At 33.2% G+C, this 18176-nt stretch overlaps 1 protein-coding gene across 5 annotated transcripts in view; it reads right to left on the reverse strand.

Annotated features, from left to right (window-relative positions):
- LOC140170431 (kelch-like protein 20) overlaps positions 1-18176 on the reverse strand; it is a 187237-nt gene that overhangs the window by 77976 nt on the left and 91085 nt on the right. Inside the window, exon 4 of one of the 5 annotated variants that reach the window (XM_072193804.1) lies at positions 3154-3314. The exons of the other annotated variants lie outside the window; for them this stretch is intronic. Within the exon in view, the coding sequence (XP_072049905.1) occupies positions 3279-3314 (36 nt within the window). The 3' untranslated portion in view covers positions 3154-3278. Of the gene's footprint in view, positions 1-3153; positions 3315-18176 lie in introns of those variants that run through there. 5 annotated transcript variants of the gene reach the window in all.

Raw genomic sequence — 18176 nt, forward strand, 5'->3', positions numbered from 1 at the left:
GGGAGTGTCATGCGGTATTTGAGCTCCGCCGTGTTCGCGTGGATGTCAAGGAGATGCGGACATTATTTTTTTTTTCAAAATCAGCTTGATCAAATTAACTCTATCCATAAACGAACGGGTTCAAATACGTACAAACATGCCTAGATACGTTTTGGTGGATTCTGAGATTGTGTAGGTTTTTTTTAAGTTTTAAAGGCAATGGCCCGGAAAGTTTACCATATTAAAAAAGAGAGAGAAAAAAGAGGAAACTTGCTGTGATAGTGCGCTACAGGAATAAAGTCACAAGCCTCAATATCAATTTTTAATAATTTGCCATGAAATTTGTATTGTATCGCGAATTAAAAAAAAAAAATCAAAATTATTTGATACCAGAAGGACATCCCTTGTATTCAGAATACAATTCGATATGTTTGATGTGTTCTCATGTCCCAGAAAAAATACTGTGCAAACGTTGCTATCCGAGCCCTTAACAATATAATTGATATGAATATTTATACGTTTCATTTTTGTGCTTAATTAATTAGACGTGCTTCACCGCTGAAATATAGAATGGCATATTCTGATGTGAGGTTGAACATCATGCAGTCATAATAGTTTTATGGTACATGAAATCAAGTTGCATGAAATTCAGAGTGCAATATTCGTCTGGTGTTGACAGCCGAAGGGCCACGAGACTGCAAGATATTATAGAAAATCGGAATGAACAAAGAGTGTTGAGAGAATTTTGAAAATTGTATAAATTTCGTAAGTGTTTGACAATTTCGAGGTGTATATACCGTTTTGTTTGAAATCGACTGCCAGGGGTTACAGACATCAAGTCGTGGTTACGTCGGGTGAAATCAGAACTGAACAAAATGTTGTTTAAAAGAATCTTGAAATTGCATAAATCTGGTACATATTGACAAATGTTTTGTGGGGTTTTTTTTTACCATTTTGTCAAAAATCATCTACCAGAAGTTACAAGTGGTTGAGTCGCCTAAAACAAAGATGATGTTTGAATTTTTTGCTTTGAAATTTGCTTGTAAAAATAAGTAGATGTTTTGTATTTTTTTCCCATTTTCTTATACATCTTCTGCCAGGGGTTACAGACACCAGTTCTTGGTTGTTGAGTCAAGTATTTTGAAATCTCTCCGCGTCCATGCTATCGGAAGTAGATCATATTCAAACCCCACGGCATCACTTAATGATAATCGAAATATTATGTTTTCTTCTGCCGTAAATAAGTAATGAAAGTTTGTGTCTTAAGAATATAAAATATTCTAAGATTGAAGTGTATATGAGGGTATGATGGCTTATTCCTCTGGGCTAGATAAATCATCGATAGGTAGCTTGATATTCATTTACAGAAAATTAATGTTGTCCGTTTGTGTGCTTGGAATGAAAACACGGGTGAAGTGTTGCACGCCAGTCATGATTTGAATATGAAATACGCGCGCTCCTAACTTTAGGTTTTAAAACTGCCGTGTTGGATTTGGAAAACAACAGAGTTTAATGTGAGATATTTAACCGGACTTTCTTTAATTGTTACACACATTTTCATATATTGTATCAAAATGAGACATCTAAAAATAATTTTGGTTAGAAGTTTATGTATACATATTTGTTACATATGTACATGAAAATTTATTATCGCAGACGACAGTATTTTTGGCGCAAAAAGTGAATGAATTCAAAGACGGTTAGGCTTGAAGTTTGTGTACAAATTTATTTTCCATGAAAATGTATTAGCGCAGATGACAGTAAGTTTGGCGCGCAAAGTGAACAGATTCAAAAACGATAAAGCCTATAAAACTAAGCAATAATTAAGGTTAGAAATTTCTGAACACATTTGTCTTATAATGTATAGGCCTATACGCAAAATGCATGAAAATGTATTAGCGCAGACGACAGTCATTTTGTAAAGATGCATTAAAATTAAGGCTTAAGTTTATGACCAGATTTGTTGTGTATATTATGCGCACAGCAGACGACATGCCAACTTATACACTCAGACGACAGTAATTTTGGCGAGCAAAGTGTTATTGAGTCTTGTATGATAGATAGTGGAGTTCCAACGACGAACTCTTCTCCACCTTCCAGCTCAAGGCGACCCCGATTTCATCTCGATCAAGTTACTGTTTAAAATAGTGTCATATTACGTGGCCACACGGGACATGAATAGCCCCTCACTGTAAGAAGTTATGTTTGAAGCTAAATATGACAAGTATTAGCGCGGCCAATCGCGGGATGTATTTGAAAAGCTTGTCAAAATCGTCTGCTTCAGGCACGCTTGCTAAACCTATATACAAAACTTGTATTCGTTTTATATAACAAAGCCTTTAGTCAAAATAGCTAGACTTTCTTTATAATTCGCTCACGAGGAATGTATTGTATGTATTTTTTTCATTTCAATATATGTCAGGTTTATTCAGCAGACTACTGACAAGTTTAACATGTTATTAATGTTAGACAATCACATTCTACAATATTTTATACCTGTTAGCGTTTGTGAGCGTATTAGTACAAAAACGCACGTCCCATATTATATAGTTTTTACAAAAATTGACATTTCGTGGTTGTTTTTCGTCTATCGTTAGGAAATCAATAATTCTACTACCATGTGACCTACATTTTGTGCCGACAGAGGAAATTCTACTCTTCCTTAAGCCCTTAAATACACTTCTTCCTTAGAATCAAACCTACAGTCCGATATATTTACCAGACAAAATATGGGTATTTTGGATTTTGATATGTCATCAAGCAGATAATATCGTGCTGATTACCAACTTTGTATAGTCACGAGTATATTCATATACCGTAAAAGATTTGTTTTATTTAAACGCCCTACATTTTCTTTACACTTGATTAGAAAAGCTTGAATATAAACACATTTTTCTAAGGATCCATTCTAATGATTTACACCCATTTATTTTCCTTTTAACGTTTTCATTAAAATAAACATCACTCTTCAACAGTTGTAAATTATTTTCTGTTAGGACAATTTAATATCATTATTTTATTATTCTTATTCATAATATTTTTCATTTTAATGCATTTTCATGCAGATTGCAAATATGTTTATGAAATGTACAATTCTGAAATTTTTAATTTTGAAAGAAAATTTAGAACTTGTCATCTGCGGTCAAAACACTTGTGGAGAGGATTTAAAAAGAAACAAGAATAAAGGTGATGGACTCATAACTCGGTTGCACGAACAAGCAAAAATGCAAACCTTAAATGTATAATTGTGTAAACTCCCTCTCTCTCTCCCCCCACTCCCTCTCGCCCTCTTTCTGTTATTATTTGTAAAAGATTTGCCAGATCCGGGGTTTCCTCTATAAAAATGACAAAAAATAACACGAATATTCAATAAAAGTGATTGACTTATATTATGAATACTTCTTTATTATTATATTATTATTATTATTTTTATTATTATCATTATTTTTCATTCATTCATTCATCATTCATCATTCATAAAAGGTTTATAAATTAGATTTTGTCATGCAGCAAACAACACTGAATTTTGCAACAATTTTTTACAATACTACACATTATATAAAATTTCAGATTAAAATATATTTGTAGCCTCCATCCGCACTCACACACACCCCCACCCCCTCAATCACCCACACTACACGCCCGACCTCCTTTCCCGCCCACCCCACACACACTTTTGATATACGTTATCAATATTGTTATGCCTATTGGTTTAACAATATGAAACAAATACGGCACTAAGTTGATTTTCCAGATCCCGGGTTTCCTCGAAGAATTAAAAAACAAGAACAACGAGTTAAACTCATCACTGAGTCACATAAACAAGAAAAAATTACTATTTTGTAATGTTTTCTTCTTTTCTTATAATTATTATTATTCTAATATTATTCTAATTATTATTCTTCTAATTCTTTTTCTTCTAATTATTATTATTTTAATTATTATTATTCTATTTATAATTATTCTAATTATTATTATTCTAATTATTAATATTATTATTATAAGTGTTATTATTATTATTATTAATATTAGTGTTATTAGTGTTATTATTATTATTTTTTATTATTATTATTATTATTATTATTATTATTATTATTATTATTATTATTATAAGTGTTATTATTATTATTATTATTATTATTATTATTATTATTATTATTATTATTAGTGTTATTTTTATTATTATTATTAGTGTTATTATTTTTATTAGTGTTATTATTATTATTAGTGTTAGTGTTATTATTATTATTATTATTATTATTATTATTATTATTATTATTATTATTATTATTATTATTATTATTATTATTATAATACCAGCATTATCATTGCTATCATTAGGTTTATAAATATTAAGTTTTATTATCAGCGGATATGTATTCGCTCTATTTAATTTAAGTTAAAGCAATACACTTTTGCATTAATCTGAGTTCATTGACACACCTTAATTAATATAATCATAATAAATTCATCCCATTCCAAACACACATTGAATTCCCATCATATTGATACACTACTTCAGATGACATAGTTAAAAAGGTGATTAGTCATACGTATTAGTGAAACGGGCATTAAATAGTTAATTGCGCAGATATAGTCCTAATTAAGTTTGATTGATGGAGCGAACCTGTCAATAGACTCAAGCACACGTAAATAATACCTAAGGCATTGCTACGGGGAAAAGCCCACCCTACTGCCACCTGAAAGATACTAACAGTAATCGATAAAAATGCCCCTTACTTAAGAAACAATACGGATGCCTTAAGGCATTGTAAAAAGATCATGCTCTGTTATGCATGCACTATGAGGAACGTATTGTTATGATTATGAGGGTGAATTTAAGATAATATTATGAATAATTTGCTCATGGCGTTTTGGGTTATTATACCAAAATGTGGTGTTTTTGGTTGTTTTGGTATGGTACAATTCAATTCCGTGGTGAATCAACATTATATTGAAAATACACCCTCCTATTCAGTAATGAATGAAAGAGGTATAGATTCTTTATAGCTGTATGTTTTGAAACATAACTGATTATTATTCAAGAAATGCTGTAAATTGTATAATTATGTGATATCTTGTTACATTTTGTACATTAGTGCTTTGGTATATTCATTCATTTCATTTTCATATGATTATTGTAGAGCAGGCTTGTCCCTGTGACTATGGGTATTTAATCTTAGAGTCCTTGCCGAAGAAGCTCTTAATATATTTTATCAAAAGGGCTATTCTAGTTGAAATTCGTACATCCCGTATGGAAGACATGTCCTTAATCTTCCACAGAGGGTATGTGAATTTTAAATGGGGTTACCTGAAAGGGTGACTCCATTTGAAATATACTATCCCTGTGTGGGAGATTAAGGTCATGTCTTCTATACGGGTTGTATGGATTTCAACTGGAATAGCCGGGGGAATAGCCCAATGTCAAAATGCAGAGCAAATATTTAACCAATTTTCCTTCGTACGTAAACAAGTAGAGTATACTCTTTGTAGTCTTTATACATTTTTTTGGTTGCTTATTATGCAAGCATTTTTGTTAGGGGTTTCATAAGGCCACATAAATTTCCGAGATCAGTTCATATTTTTAAATTTAAATTTAAGTTATTTATACTTTATAAAAATATTAATGCTGGTTTTACAATTTTAATCAGCATAAATCACTTTCAAATGTTTTTGTGGGACTCTAAGGGGTCTAACTCTCACAATCTTAAAATAAAAAGGCCTAAAACTGCTAGCAATGTTAATTTTACGTGAAAACTGCTGTATCACCATTGTCAATTTTGCTAAAAAATAATAATAAAAAAAATAAAAAAACACCTTCCTCCCTTATCACTTTTAATATTATGTGCCCTATAATATGCAGACCTATATTTTTGATTTCTTTTTTTTTTTTTGCATTTTTTCGGATCTTATTATGATGCATCCAGGTATTATCTCTCCATTACAAGGCTTCATAATGTTTGCGCATAATAACACAATGCAATCATTACTTTCCGTATTTCAAATTCTTATGGGAAATCATTTGAAATCAAATAATCTAATAATAAAACAAAATAATTCGCATATCAGATGATCGGACCTGTTATTCAATTTAATAATATTCATGTGGTGATTAAAATCATGAACCTCTCATCACATACTCCACGTCTCTTCGTACCCACTCCATTAATACTGCCGCATACAATTTACACCTATTCATCAGTTCATATAGTTTAATCTTTGCGCATAATTTACGCTCGCTGTCTTAATAATCCACAAAAGAATGGTGTATTTAGCTTTCAGATCCGTCAAACTTGATAAGAGTTCCAAAATATTATAGATCTAACCCCATATACGTGTACTAGTGCGAGAAAAATGACTTCCTGGTTAATTAACCAGTCTATTCTGGAGTAGAAAGGTAATGAATTTCGACAGATGTAAAGACGAGAAAGTCAATGACACAAGGAGGTGACCCGTAATGACAGTATTTTTATCTTTTCAGTTGGGCTATTCCAGTTGCAATCCATACACCCCCTATGGAAGACGTGACCTTAATAATCCCATACAGGGGGTGTAGACATCGAATGGAGTCACCCATTCACGTAACCCCATTAGAAATTCACAATTCCCTGTTTAGAAGATTAACATCATGTCTTCCATAGGGGGTGTATGGATTTTAAACGGAACAGCCGATTTTGAGATATCGAATGGAGTCACCAATTCAGGTAACCCCATTCGAAATTAACACTTTCTGTTTGGAAGATCAACATCATGTCTTCCATAGGGGGTGTATGGGTATTAAACGGAACAGCCAATTTAGTTTCCTCCTACATGTTCACGTGCAGGGGGATATATATGCCTTGAAGAGTTTTTAATGTACGGTAATGGTGAATGATTTAATTATTTGATAAATATTTCAGGCACATTGACGTGGAAATGGTGTTTTTTTATTTTTTAAATTAAAGGTAGGTTTAATAGTGACTGTGTGTTGGTTAGTCATGCTAACATAGTTTGGGCTTTAAGGGAAAAGTGTGTGAATTAAATTAACACAGTTGTCTGCGAGTCACAAATGGGAGAGTTGAAAGTAAAATGACATCATGTTGATGTCAATGCACGTGTTGTCAATGAGGGGAAGTGTTTCTTGAAAGATATTAGTATTTCTAGGATTTATTTTTAAATTTAAGGTAATAGCTATAACATTGGGCTTTGACTAAGGAAAAAAGTGTGTTTCTAGAAAGTGTTTCTATGAAATACGCCATACGTCCGGAATTATCTTTATACTAATAGTTATTAATTATAATTATTTTACAATTTGTATTATACATGACTCCGTATAACACCAAAAGTTTGGCAGAAAACGATAGTCCGGCCACAATCACCAAAATTCCCCATAATGTACCTGTGTGAGTATAGAGGTGACTGAATGTTGTCCTACATTATAAATTATTGACTTGAAAATGAACTAACCTCACTGAGAAAAATAATAGTCAAATTAACCGCCTGATACTAATACATATTAGGCCAAATAAAAAAATAAACATGTTTCACGTCCCCTCCCGCTTCCTTTTTTGAGGTTTCCTCAAATATATTTTTATTTTTTGAAATTCAGTTATAACTTTAAAAAAAATATGTCTATAAAGTTGGGATGCTTTCTATAGCCTTGTTAAGATACAAGAAACATTTTAGGAAGGTTTTGTGATCATTAGAGGGGGTGTAACTCTCAGAACAACAAATAAAAAAGGGCCTCCTCCTTTTTCCAGGCATTATTGTATACGCTAAAACAGCTCCAAGTATGGGTATTTACAACAATTTTGTGATAAAAAATAGAAAATAAAAAGCCCCCTCTTCCTCCTTTTTTTCAAAAACCCGGACGTGAAACATGTTTTATTTTTTACTTGGCCTTACATAATTCAATTCAATTCCCCTTTACGCCGACGACGCAAGTTGCGCATTTTCCACTATAGGCCTTTATACTCCCACATACACGATAACAATGACATGATGAGTCTCTCCATGCATGTTTTATAACTCTATTTATCAATAATTTAAACATTGCAAAATTTAATAATAGGCCTAAGATAGCTTTCATTAAATTAAAATGCACTCAGAATCCAACCGACCAAAAACAGTTATTGGACTAAAAGGAGTGATTATTTATTAAGGTCTAGTTTAAATACAAGACATTTTCTATATTATATAGCAACAAAAGCTATACTTCCTCGTGTTAAATGGAATCACTGATATTTTCTTCTTCAGTGCATCTATTATTTCGTACGTAGTCATATGCAGCCAAGGTCAGGCTTGCTCATTTTAGTAGCAAAATACAACGAGCGAAACAAAATGTGTTATATTCTATGATAAAAACTCAATCAGATATCTTTGGGTGATATATATTGGTTTCACACGTGTATTTATTGCCTTAATCAAGCGGCATATAATAATTTCTTTATGAAAGCATTTTTATTATGTAAAATTAATTGCTGAACATATGACTTAAGCTTTCCAAACGTCATGCAGTATTACGGTATGTTCTGCGTTAAATTCACTCAAATTTCTATATTTTCTGACGAGCTAGTGAGGCAATTTGGCATGTTTGTGCTCCTATATCTATCTTTATATAAATTAGAAAGTATGGTCTTCAAGAAAGTAAAACATTTGCTTTAATACGGATATTTTTGAGCAATCGTTGCAAAGCGCGCGTGACGGATACTATAATGTAATCTTACCATATACAGGAATGCCGCATTGCATAATTTATGCATGTGACTGAAAGTTGACCCTGCGTATCTACGTACCTATGCAGCGGTATTTTTATTCGTTCTATCTGTTAAATTCACGAGGGACAAGGCGGGAAATTAATTTTAACGGTATGGATTGGTTGGACGAATGCATTGGCGATTTAAATCGCTTTATTTTTGGTAAAGAATTCAATTACATCAAAGTGTATTACTGCATGTGGATATATAAGCTTATTATAATAAAACTGCTTTAAAAATATGGTATGTTAAGCATTACTTGAGATACTTAGTCCACATTGCTAATACCATGCTTTATTCATAATTTTTTAGAGAGTTTGCTTTAAAGTAAGATATTAATTTCATTGTTCGTATTCAAAGTATTCGAACAAGCTACTAACTGGCATTAAAACTATTGATGATAACAATTTTAAACATAAAAATTAACACGTTTTTTGTTTTGCTGAATAGGGCCTATCTCAAATTAATCGAAATTGAAAGTTTATAAACTTAAAATATCTCCCGGGAGACGTCTCAGATATCAAATTTATATGAAAGGACATCAACGAACAATAAGGATTTATAACAACTACATGTTCCATACGACATATATAGTTTATATATCAGGGATCATATAACAGAAAAAACATACGGAAGCGCTTTACCAACATATTTATATTAGGTTATCAGTCCTAACCCACTGAGATCTACTCTCTGTCTTACAGCAATTTTGATTGGTGAATTACGAGACTATGCATCTGAGTGACCAATCAAAATACAGCTTCTAAATATTCACGCTCAATCCTGTTCAGCCTAATCATCATTCTTAATGTCACTGATTGGCTACATAAATCATAATAGTCTTCTTCTAACCAATCAGCAGGTAGCACTCATGGAGTTAACGTTAACATAACGAATATTTTTTTCCATGGTCGACCAAATGAAGTTTTAATAAGTTGGTGTATGTTATCAATAATTCTTATGTCCCTGGGGGAGAATTTGATGCCATACGAACACGAATGCTATCATGTATATGGCGCAGTAGTTTGGCAATATTAGATGGCTATGACGGAATGCGAATAGATGACAACCTGCCCGATTAGTTGAACATGCATATTTGTTTTGCCAATCAATTCTTGGGTTATTTCAATCTTTTCAAAACATTTGGGTACGGTAAACTTTAATGTAACCATGGTAACAGAATGTAAATAAAATATAATGGGAGTTCTTCTTCTGACATACTAAATCAATGATAGCATTTTTGAAATATGCCGAACATGAATTTGTAATAAGGCTCTATCATTATTGTTATGTCATCCCGTATGTCGTACATATTTATATTTTACGATTTCAAAATATTGATCAAGAATTTGTTTATGAAACAAGGATTATTTCCCCGCTTCATTTCAAATAATTATATTATATTAACATTGAAAGTATGCTTAGAGAAAAAAAGTAATTTATAGCATTCTTGAAATATGCCGTGCATGAATTTGTAATAGGGCTCTATATCATTATTGTTATGTTATGTCATACACATATATATTTTACGATTTCAAAAATAATGATGAAGAATTTGTTTTTGAAGATTTATTTTCCCGCTTCATTTCAAATAATTATTTTATATTAACATTGAAAGTATATAATGCTCAAAGAAAAACCACCCACATGAAAGCATTCACCGCTACGTATACAATCCATTTAAAGCCAAAACATATCAGATAGTATCAATGTATAGTTCATTTTAATTTTATTTACATAATCCGTCTCTAGGGATTTTGTTAATTTTAAAGGATTCTGATTTTCCATACTGTTGACTCTGACATGTTTCAATCTATGTATGTCCTTGGTTCCCCTATCTGATCAGTGTTGCCAGTTTCTTTTATTGTCTTCAGACAAAAATATACATAAGTTCGACTGGTCTGTCATCTTAGATGGCAATTCCTATTGGCATCCGACATGATTGTTGACATCCGTGTACAGGGTAACATCATGCCCATACTAAAAGTCAAATACCGCTGCTTCTGATCATATCACTATGCATATATCAAGATAAATCAACCTTAAACCATAGGCCGTATCTTTCACCAAAATATTTTATTCACTTAGATAAGTTGATGTGATCCCGCTGCAAACAGGCATATACTTGCTGTGAGGAGGCCCATCCGATCTATGGATGTTAACATCCGTCGTGAGTGCTTTTTGTCTTGCCGTGGTTTCAATATGAATTAAAGAGAAAATATACATGGAATAACTGCCTCTTTTAATAAGATTATAAGATTTCGATTTCGAAAGAAAAAAAGAAATGAAGGAAGAACATGAAGAATCGGGTAAGAGAGAAAGTGAGAGGAGAAAGTCAGAAAGAAAGAAAGAATGAAAACGAAGAAAACAAGAAAACAAGAAAGAAAGAAAGCAAGAAAGAAAGAAAGAAAGAAAGAAAGAAAAAAAGAAAGAAAAAAGAAAGAAAGAAGAAAGAAAGAAAGAAAGAAAGAAAGAAAGAAAGAAAGAAAGAAAGAAAGAAAGAAAGAAAAAGAAAGAAAAAAAGAAAGAAAGAAAAAACAAACGAGGAAACATAATATTTAAGTATAATAGTTCTCACTTTTTTTTGTTAAAATATTTCCTTAATCCCGTTAAAATATAAACTTAATGGCTCTGATTTTCAAAACTCTTTTGATCATCTTTAGAATACCACGTAAGTGGTTTTTGAGGGCAAATTGATATTTTTGAGGGCAAAATGATAAAGCTTCTATTTTATATTTGTAATTTAAACTAGTTCTTTAATAAACTAGTTCTTTAAACTAGTTCTTTTCTTTTCCTATAGGTAAATTAATTTCTCAAGTATTAATATTTTGTGTCGTTCATATCCATACTTCAATATACTATCCCCTTTCCATACATCAATATACAGTAATTTATACAGCACAAAATATTTCAGATATTCAAAACATGTTGCACACACCTGGCCACCTGTCAAAATCAATGTTCTCTTTTCTTTTCAAAAAATAAACCAAACAAAACCCTCAACACTACTACCGAATCCCTAAGTATATGTATAGCCTCAATTTTTCAATCAATGCATGCAATATCTGTAGATTTGCGATCACACATTAGTAAACCTGGCAGCTACTTAAGCTGCACATCTCCATCATAAGCATGGGGTTTTATCCAGTGCACGACTTCTCCAATATTGATCGGTTTTATAAGGTAGTTTTTCCTATACCTGGGTGGCCGTGTACTAACATCATTTTATTGTATCCAGGTTTCCCGGGAGAATTTTCATGTATAGCCTACTTCGGGAAAAAAAGCGCAACTAATTGCAAGATTCAGCTGATTTTAATTAAACTTTTCATAATATGTGCCGCAATTTGGAACTGGGTTTAGATTCTTAATTGAAATATGCAGGGCCGATGCACTTGCCAATAATAATAAAAGAAATTATGGAATGGCTGTAAGGGCCTAGGCATAGTATTATGAGCTCTTGGGTTTCTGTTGAAGTTAAAAATTATATGCTTAATAACGTTTAATAATTTGAGAAACGTTTTGAAAGGATGTGCTAAGTAGTGGTAGATGATGCCTGTTATAATACATACAAATAATCAAAATGGCGGAGTACCCACTCTGACATGTTAAAAGCGCAGATATATATTTATCCCGGATATTTATAGAAAAATAATGCACGCAAACAATAAAATATGCCAATAATTCCAATTCACTCACGGCAGTGATGAAACTGAAGATTCAAATATGCAAGGAATCAAGCAATGATTTGTATAAGGTAGCGTAGTGATGAGTTATGTATGGTTTCCCCCCTCAGTGGTAGGCTACAGATACTTAACACAAGTGTGTGCTTTGCACCTATCGCAGTATGCTCTCGTTTCATACAACCAGTCGTTCTGTCGAAAACTAGACTCATTCAAGTTCTCTCATCATTGCTCCAATAAGTATTTCAGATCAAGTTTCTTAATTTTGTAATATGCGTTACATTTTTTTAACATAATGAATCATGAATGTTTTAAAACATCGATCAAATAATAAGTATTTTCTTCAGAAACTTGATCTGAATATTATTAGTTTTTCTTCATAATAATTTATTGCAATGGGCTATTCCAGAAAATAGATGCACACCCCCTATAGAGGAGTTCGGATATCCGGACTTTTTGTCCAGTAGTGATTGTTGGAAATCCAGACTTTTAAAGTGCACAAAGGCAAAAAAAAATCCGGCAGAAAAATTGTTTAAAATCAAAAATCCACAATTTGAGAGTTCATTTGCAACATTTCTGTGATTTTTCCTTCATTTGATTGGATTTCCAAGCTTTTTTCAGTAACATTGGCAACTGGAAATCCAGTCGTTTTCAGAAAGCTGACTTGGAAATCCGGACATTTCTTTGATTGAAAATTTACTCCTCTATAGGGGGTGTGCGCCTATTTTCTGGAATAGCCCAATGCGATATTCCAGTTGAAATCTACACACCCTAGGACATGACCTTTATCTTCCACACAGGGAGTAGGAATTTGCAGCAGGTAACCCTAAATGGGTGATTCTATTTGAAATCTACACCCCTTGTGTGGGACATTAATGTCATGTCTTCCATAGGGGGTGTATGGATTTCAATTCGAATAGCCCCATGATATTTAAACAAATTACCAAGAACAAAAGTGAGTTGACGAGAGATATAACGTCAGATTGAAGATGACAAGCAGAAACGCGGGAAAGTCGTAGAAAATTAAATGCATATGTCAAAGAAAGAGTCAAATCTATTTTTAAAAAGTGCGGTTGCTTCTTGCTTCAAATCAAATTAAAATTGATGTGCACTTCCTCCTGAATAGGCTATTCCAGTTGAAACCCATACACCCCGTATGGAAGACATGACTTTAATCTTCTACACAGGGAGTGTGAATTTCAAATGAGGTTACCTGAATGGGTTAGTCCATTTGAAATCTATACATTCCCTGTGTGGGAGATTAAGGTCATGTCTTCCATAGGGGTGTATGGATTTCAACTGGAATAGCGGAATATTTGACCTAAGGGATCAACAAGAAAAAATGTGAGAATATTCAACATCTTCTTTTTCAATGAACTGATTGTTGAATTTAACCAATTAAATTTAATTTGGGATGAAAGTGATCAAAATAACTGTTGGCACGCGCAAAGGATCGGAATACTATAGGCTACCTTTTGACGTCCCTATTTTACCCCTGAAAAAATTATGGGGCAGCAATTTGCGCCGGCCCCTTGGCTACGCCACTGTTTCAAATGGAATAGCCCAAGGCAACTCAATCCAGAAAACCCTGTTCAACTTTTTTTTACCTGTTATTACCAGAGGTTTACGTACCCACTTGTTAAGTGCTATAAGTGTTCTAACATTGCCCATGACAAGCATACAGCTATCTATTAAGTTAAAACACAACTTTAAGAATCACCAAGCTATACCTAACCTCTGACAATCAACCAACGCTCTGTTGCCTCCCACCCAAAACTCTCTACATTTCCCTTTCAATGTACTTCCGTTTAGCTCAATTTACACTGCTTCCTCGTCTGTTGTCATTCCTGTTCTCTTTCCTTATCATTGATATCGTGTGTGTTAATTCCGCAGGTTATTGACTAAGTCAAGGCAAGATAAATGTGGTCCTTTTGACATTCAAGACCAATGGTGTGTCATTGGGTGTTCTCAAGTTGAACCTGATGTTTGAAGAGGGTGTTTGTCTTTTCAAGTTCCAAACAAAACTATAAATTAAATCTAAAACCCCTTCTGTAAATGATTTGATCAAAGCATGGTCAGATATACGAGTATGACAATCGTAAACATGGTAAGTGATGTAACTCGACTTTGGCCTAAAACTGAAGAAATACTATACTCAATTCAGAAAGCTAAAATATCACTTGGTCCAGAAAATTATTTTTTAATTTCCTTGTCCTGTTAACCAGATGCGTATCATACACAACCACTGCTTTAATAGTTTACATTGTTTCTAATACTGCCCATGACAAACATACAGCTATCCATTAAGTTAAAATCTAATTTAAGAGCAGTAACTAAAATGTTTAAACCAAGCGCTACCTTAACCTCTGCCAATCAAGCAATGCAAAACCAAAGAGCTTTTTCTAGTCGCATTATCTTTAAGATGGACGAGTGTGATCTTCGATTACTAGTAAACACACCCCCTCTTAAGTTATACTCTGTTGCCTCCCACCCAAACCCCACCTCAAATGTACATTTCCCTTTCAATGTACTTCCGTTTAGCTCAATTTACACTGCTTCCTCGTCTGTTGTTATCCTTGTTCTCTTTCCTTATCATTGATATCGTGTGTGTTAATTCCGCGGGTTATTGACTAAGTCAAGGCAAGATAAATGTGGTCCTTTTGACATTCAAGACCAATGGTGTGTCATTGGGTGTTCTCAAGTTGAACGTGACGTTTTCAAGACGGATTTTGTTCTTAAACTCCAAACAAAATTTTAAATCAAGAACCCATCTTCAGATGATTTGATCAAAACATGGTAATACAGATGACTAACGTACTGAAGTGATTTCACTTGAATTTAGCCTAAAACGTAGTCGTATAGCGTCTCTCACATGCACAATCAAGATCCCTTCGGTAAGCAATGTTGAGCAACAGAAATAAGTTACGCCTTGTAAACCTTATAAGTTCAAAACAATCATAAAATAGTCCTATATTCCTAATTAGAAATTCCACTTTAAGTGGTTGCGTTAACATAAAGCATGAACGACAACCTTGGGCAATCTACCAAACAGATTTGCTATGATTCAAAACCAAATTGTCTATTTCAAAACTATTTGAAAACATCCAAATTAGGAGCTTATTGTTAATAACATTTACACGTATAGGACAAAAAGCGAAACTTAAAATGCCAAATGGATTAATATAGGTTTAATGTTAGTCTAGGATTGTTAATGTGGGTACAACGTTAGTTGGCTACAATAACCTGTTTGGAATTGAGTTAGTAAATGGTATTTTGTTAGATCTAATTCTATTTAATAACTAATAAAAAGACACACACGAAAAAAACAGGCAATTAATCGAATTTGTAGAAAACTAATCTGTATATACATGAATAATATGGAGCAATAACATCTTAACCAAAGACACGTTCCTATATACAAGCGTATGAAGCTGAATTTATACTCGGTCGCTTGTATAGAAAAGAGAATCGTACGCATGCACAGTATACAAAAAAACAATGTATTTTTGCATACTGAGCATGCGTGCGACTCGCTTTTCTGCAAAAGCGATCGAGTATAAATTCAGCTGTTAAAAGTCATCAACGGCAAGAGCATTCAAAAAAGGTATCGGTTTAACATGTTTAAATCAAAACTCCTACAACATGAAGTATTGCAGTATCTCATACAAAATATTATGTAGGGCGTTCATTATGACCAGTGACCTCTCCACATGTAATATAAAACTCGCTACTCCTCCAAGTCTTTACTTGTACGGAAATCGAAGATTGCTCTTCGAGTAGTTAAAACAAAAACTCTCATTTCGTTATGAGTAGCATCTAGATATTGCGTATAGTTAAACATGAAGGCACTCGTAAAACTCTTCTCAAAGATGGCGTCGAATTAGATTAGCACAGTAAACGAAATTCAGCATACTAAGGGACCGATCGTTATTTACGGCAGGGGGGGGGGGAATGTGTGTTTTGGCAAAAATATCGACAAAAAATTTCGCGTTCCCCCCTCGCGTCCGCTCAAAATTTTCACGTTCCCCTTGTTTTCCCAATTTTCTCCATTTAAAATTTAACAATCCCCCTCCTGGTTCAACTAAAATTTCAGGTTCCCCCCCCCTCAAGACCACAAAAATTTTTGTGTTCCCCCTAAATTTACCCATTCCCCCCTGCCATAAATAACGATCGCTCCCTAACAGATAATGAAGATAGGGGCGACCCCCATCTTTTTGACTGCAAACTGCTTCATCTATACCCTCAGGCTTGCGTTGTCACACACAGCTGAAAATGGGGATACCTAGGGAGAGTGACACATCGGTTCAACATTCGTACGAACTTAAAAATACCTTTCATATGTATCAAATACTATCAATAAACATTTAAAAAACGATTTGTGCTCTTTAACATACATATTTTGTTCTATTAATATACAATTTGATAATAAAATAGAAAATATTTAACATTTTTGATAATTTTTGATAATTTTTTCCCGCCATTTATCGTCTGCAGTGAATTGTCGAAACTAGAGGGTAAAGGCAAGCAGCAGCGTCAGTGCAAAGGTTGACGTAAGGACCACGAGCTATTTTTCTTTCATTTCTTCGGATGCATTTAGCTTTGTTCCTGGATCTTCCAAAATATTGATTCCTACCTGACAAAAATACAGACCATATGTTTGGACTAGTGACGCGAATAAACCTTTATCGAAATTATTCGTTAAAAATCTATTAACTTACCACAATGTTAGTTTTGTTTACGATCTTAAAAGGAATACAAAAAAAAATAAAAAAAACTCTTCTTCACAAATTTATTTGAGAAAAAAAAGATTCAAAACACTACAAATTCACCAAGATTGTTTGACCTCAGGATATAGTACAATTACCCAAAAAGAAAACAAATAAACTTTGAAATCGATCCAAATGAAGTGGCTAGGTATCATTACCCATATACCTAGAGTACCTCAGGGGTCAGATTTCTCAGTGCATTTTATATCATCGGTCATTGAACTACGCCTGAGGAAATGATAATAATACCAGAAGTTGTAGTGCTACTTACTACCTAAGGTAGAAAGATAAAAAGGTAACATCCCTCGTCTGAAATGCGCCGCACAAAGTAAAACGAAGTAACTGTAGTATTATAATACTGTCAGATACTGCCTTCTTACTTTGTGAAGCTGAGTAAAATCTACTGTTTTGCAACCTCTAAAATATCTAATATGCTATGAATCATCATGCTGTAAAGTCGGGGTTTTAGGAGGAGGAACAGACAAGCAACCTCTATAGAAATATTGTTAGTTAGATGCATATTAGAGTCTATGTTAGCAAACCTTAGAGCTATTTGAAAGATTCCAATATTTTTATTTAACAAACCAAGCAATTCCATCATGCTAATTTCCTATTATAAATGGATGCAATTTATAAAGACAAGTCGTATTTTGTTGAAGGATCATTTGCATTTTTCATTCTTATGCTATAGTCATGAACATACTGTATAATAACAAGGCATATGAAATGGTCTATTCCAGTTGATATTCTTACACCCTATGTGAAAGACATGACCTTAATCTCCCACAGAGGGGATACAGATTTAAAATGGAGTTACCCATTCAGGTAAACCCATTTGGAAATCACACTCTCTGTTTGGATGAAGATAAGATCATGTCTTTCACAGGGGGTGTATGGATTCCAACAGGAATAGCCCAATATTAAAATCATCACTCAGGTATAGTTACATTAGCAAAACTGAAATAGCTAATATGTCAATTTGTATGTCATTTTTGTAAACAAAAAATAATTTCAGT

This window comes from Amphiura filiformis, chromosome 14, assembly GCF_039555335.1.
Source record: "Amphiura filiformis chromosome 14, Afil_fr2py, whole genome shotgun sequence".
NCBI classification, from domain to species: domain Eukaryota; kingdom Metazoa; phylum Echinodermata; class Ophiuroidea; order Amphilepidida; family Amphiuridae; genus Amphiura; species Amphiura filiformis.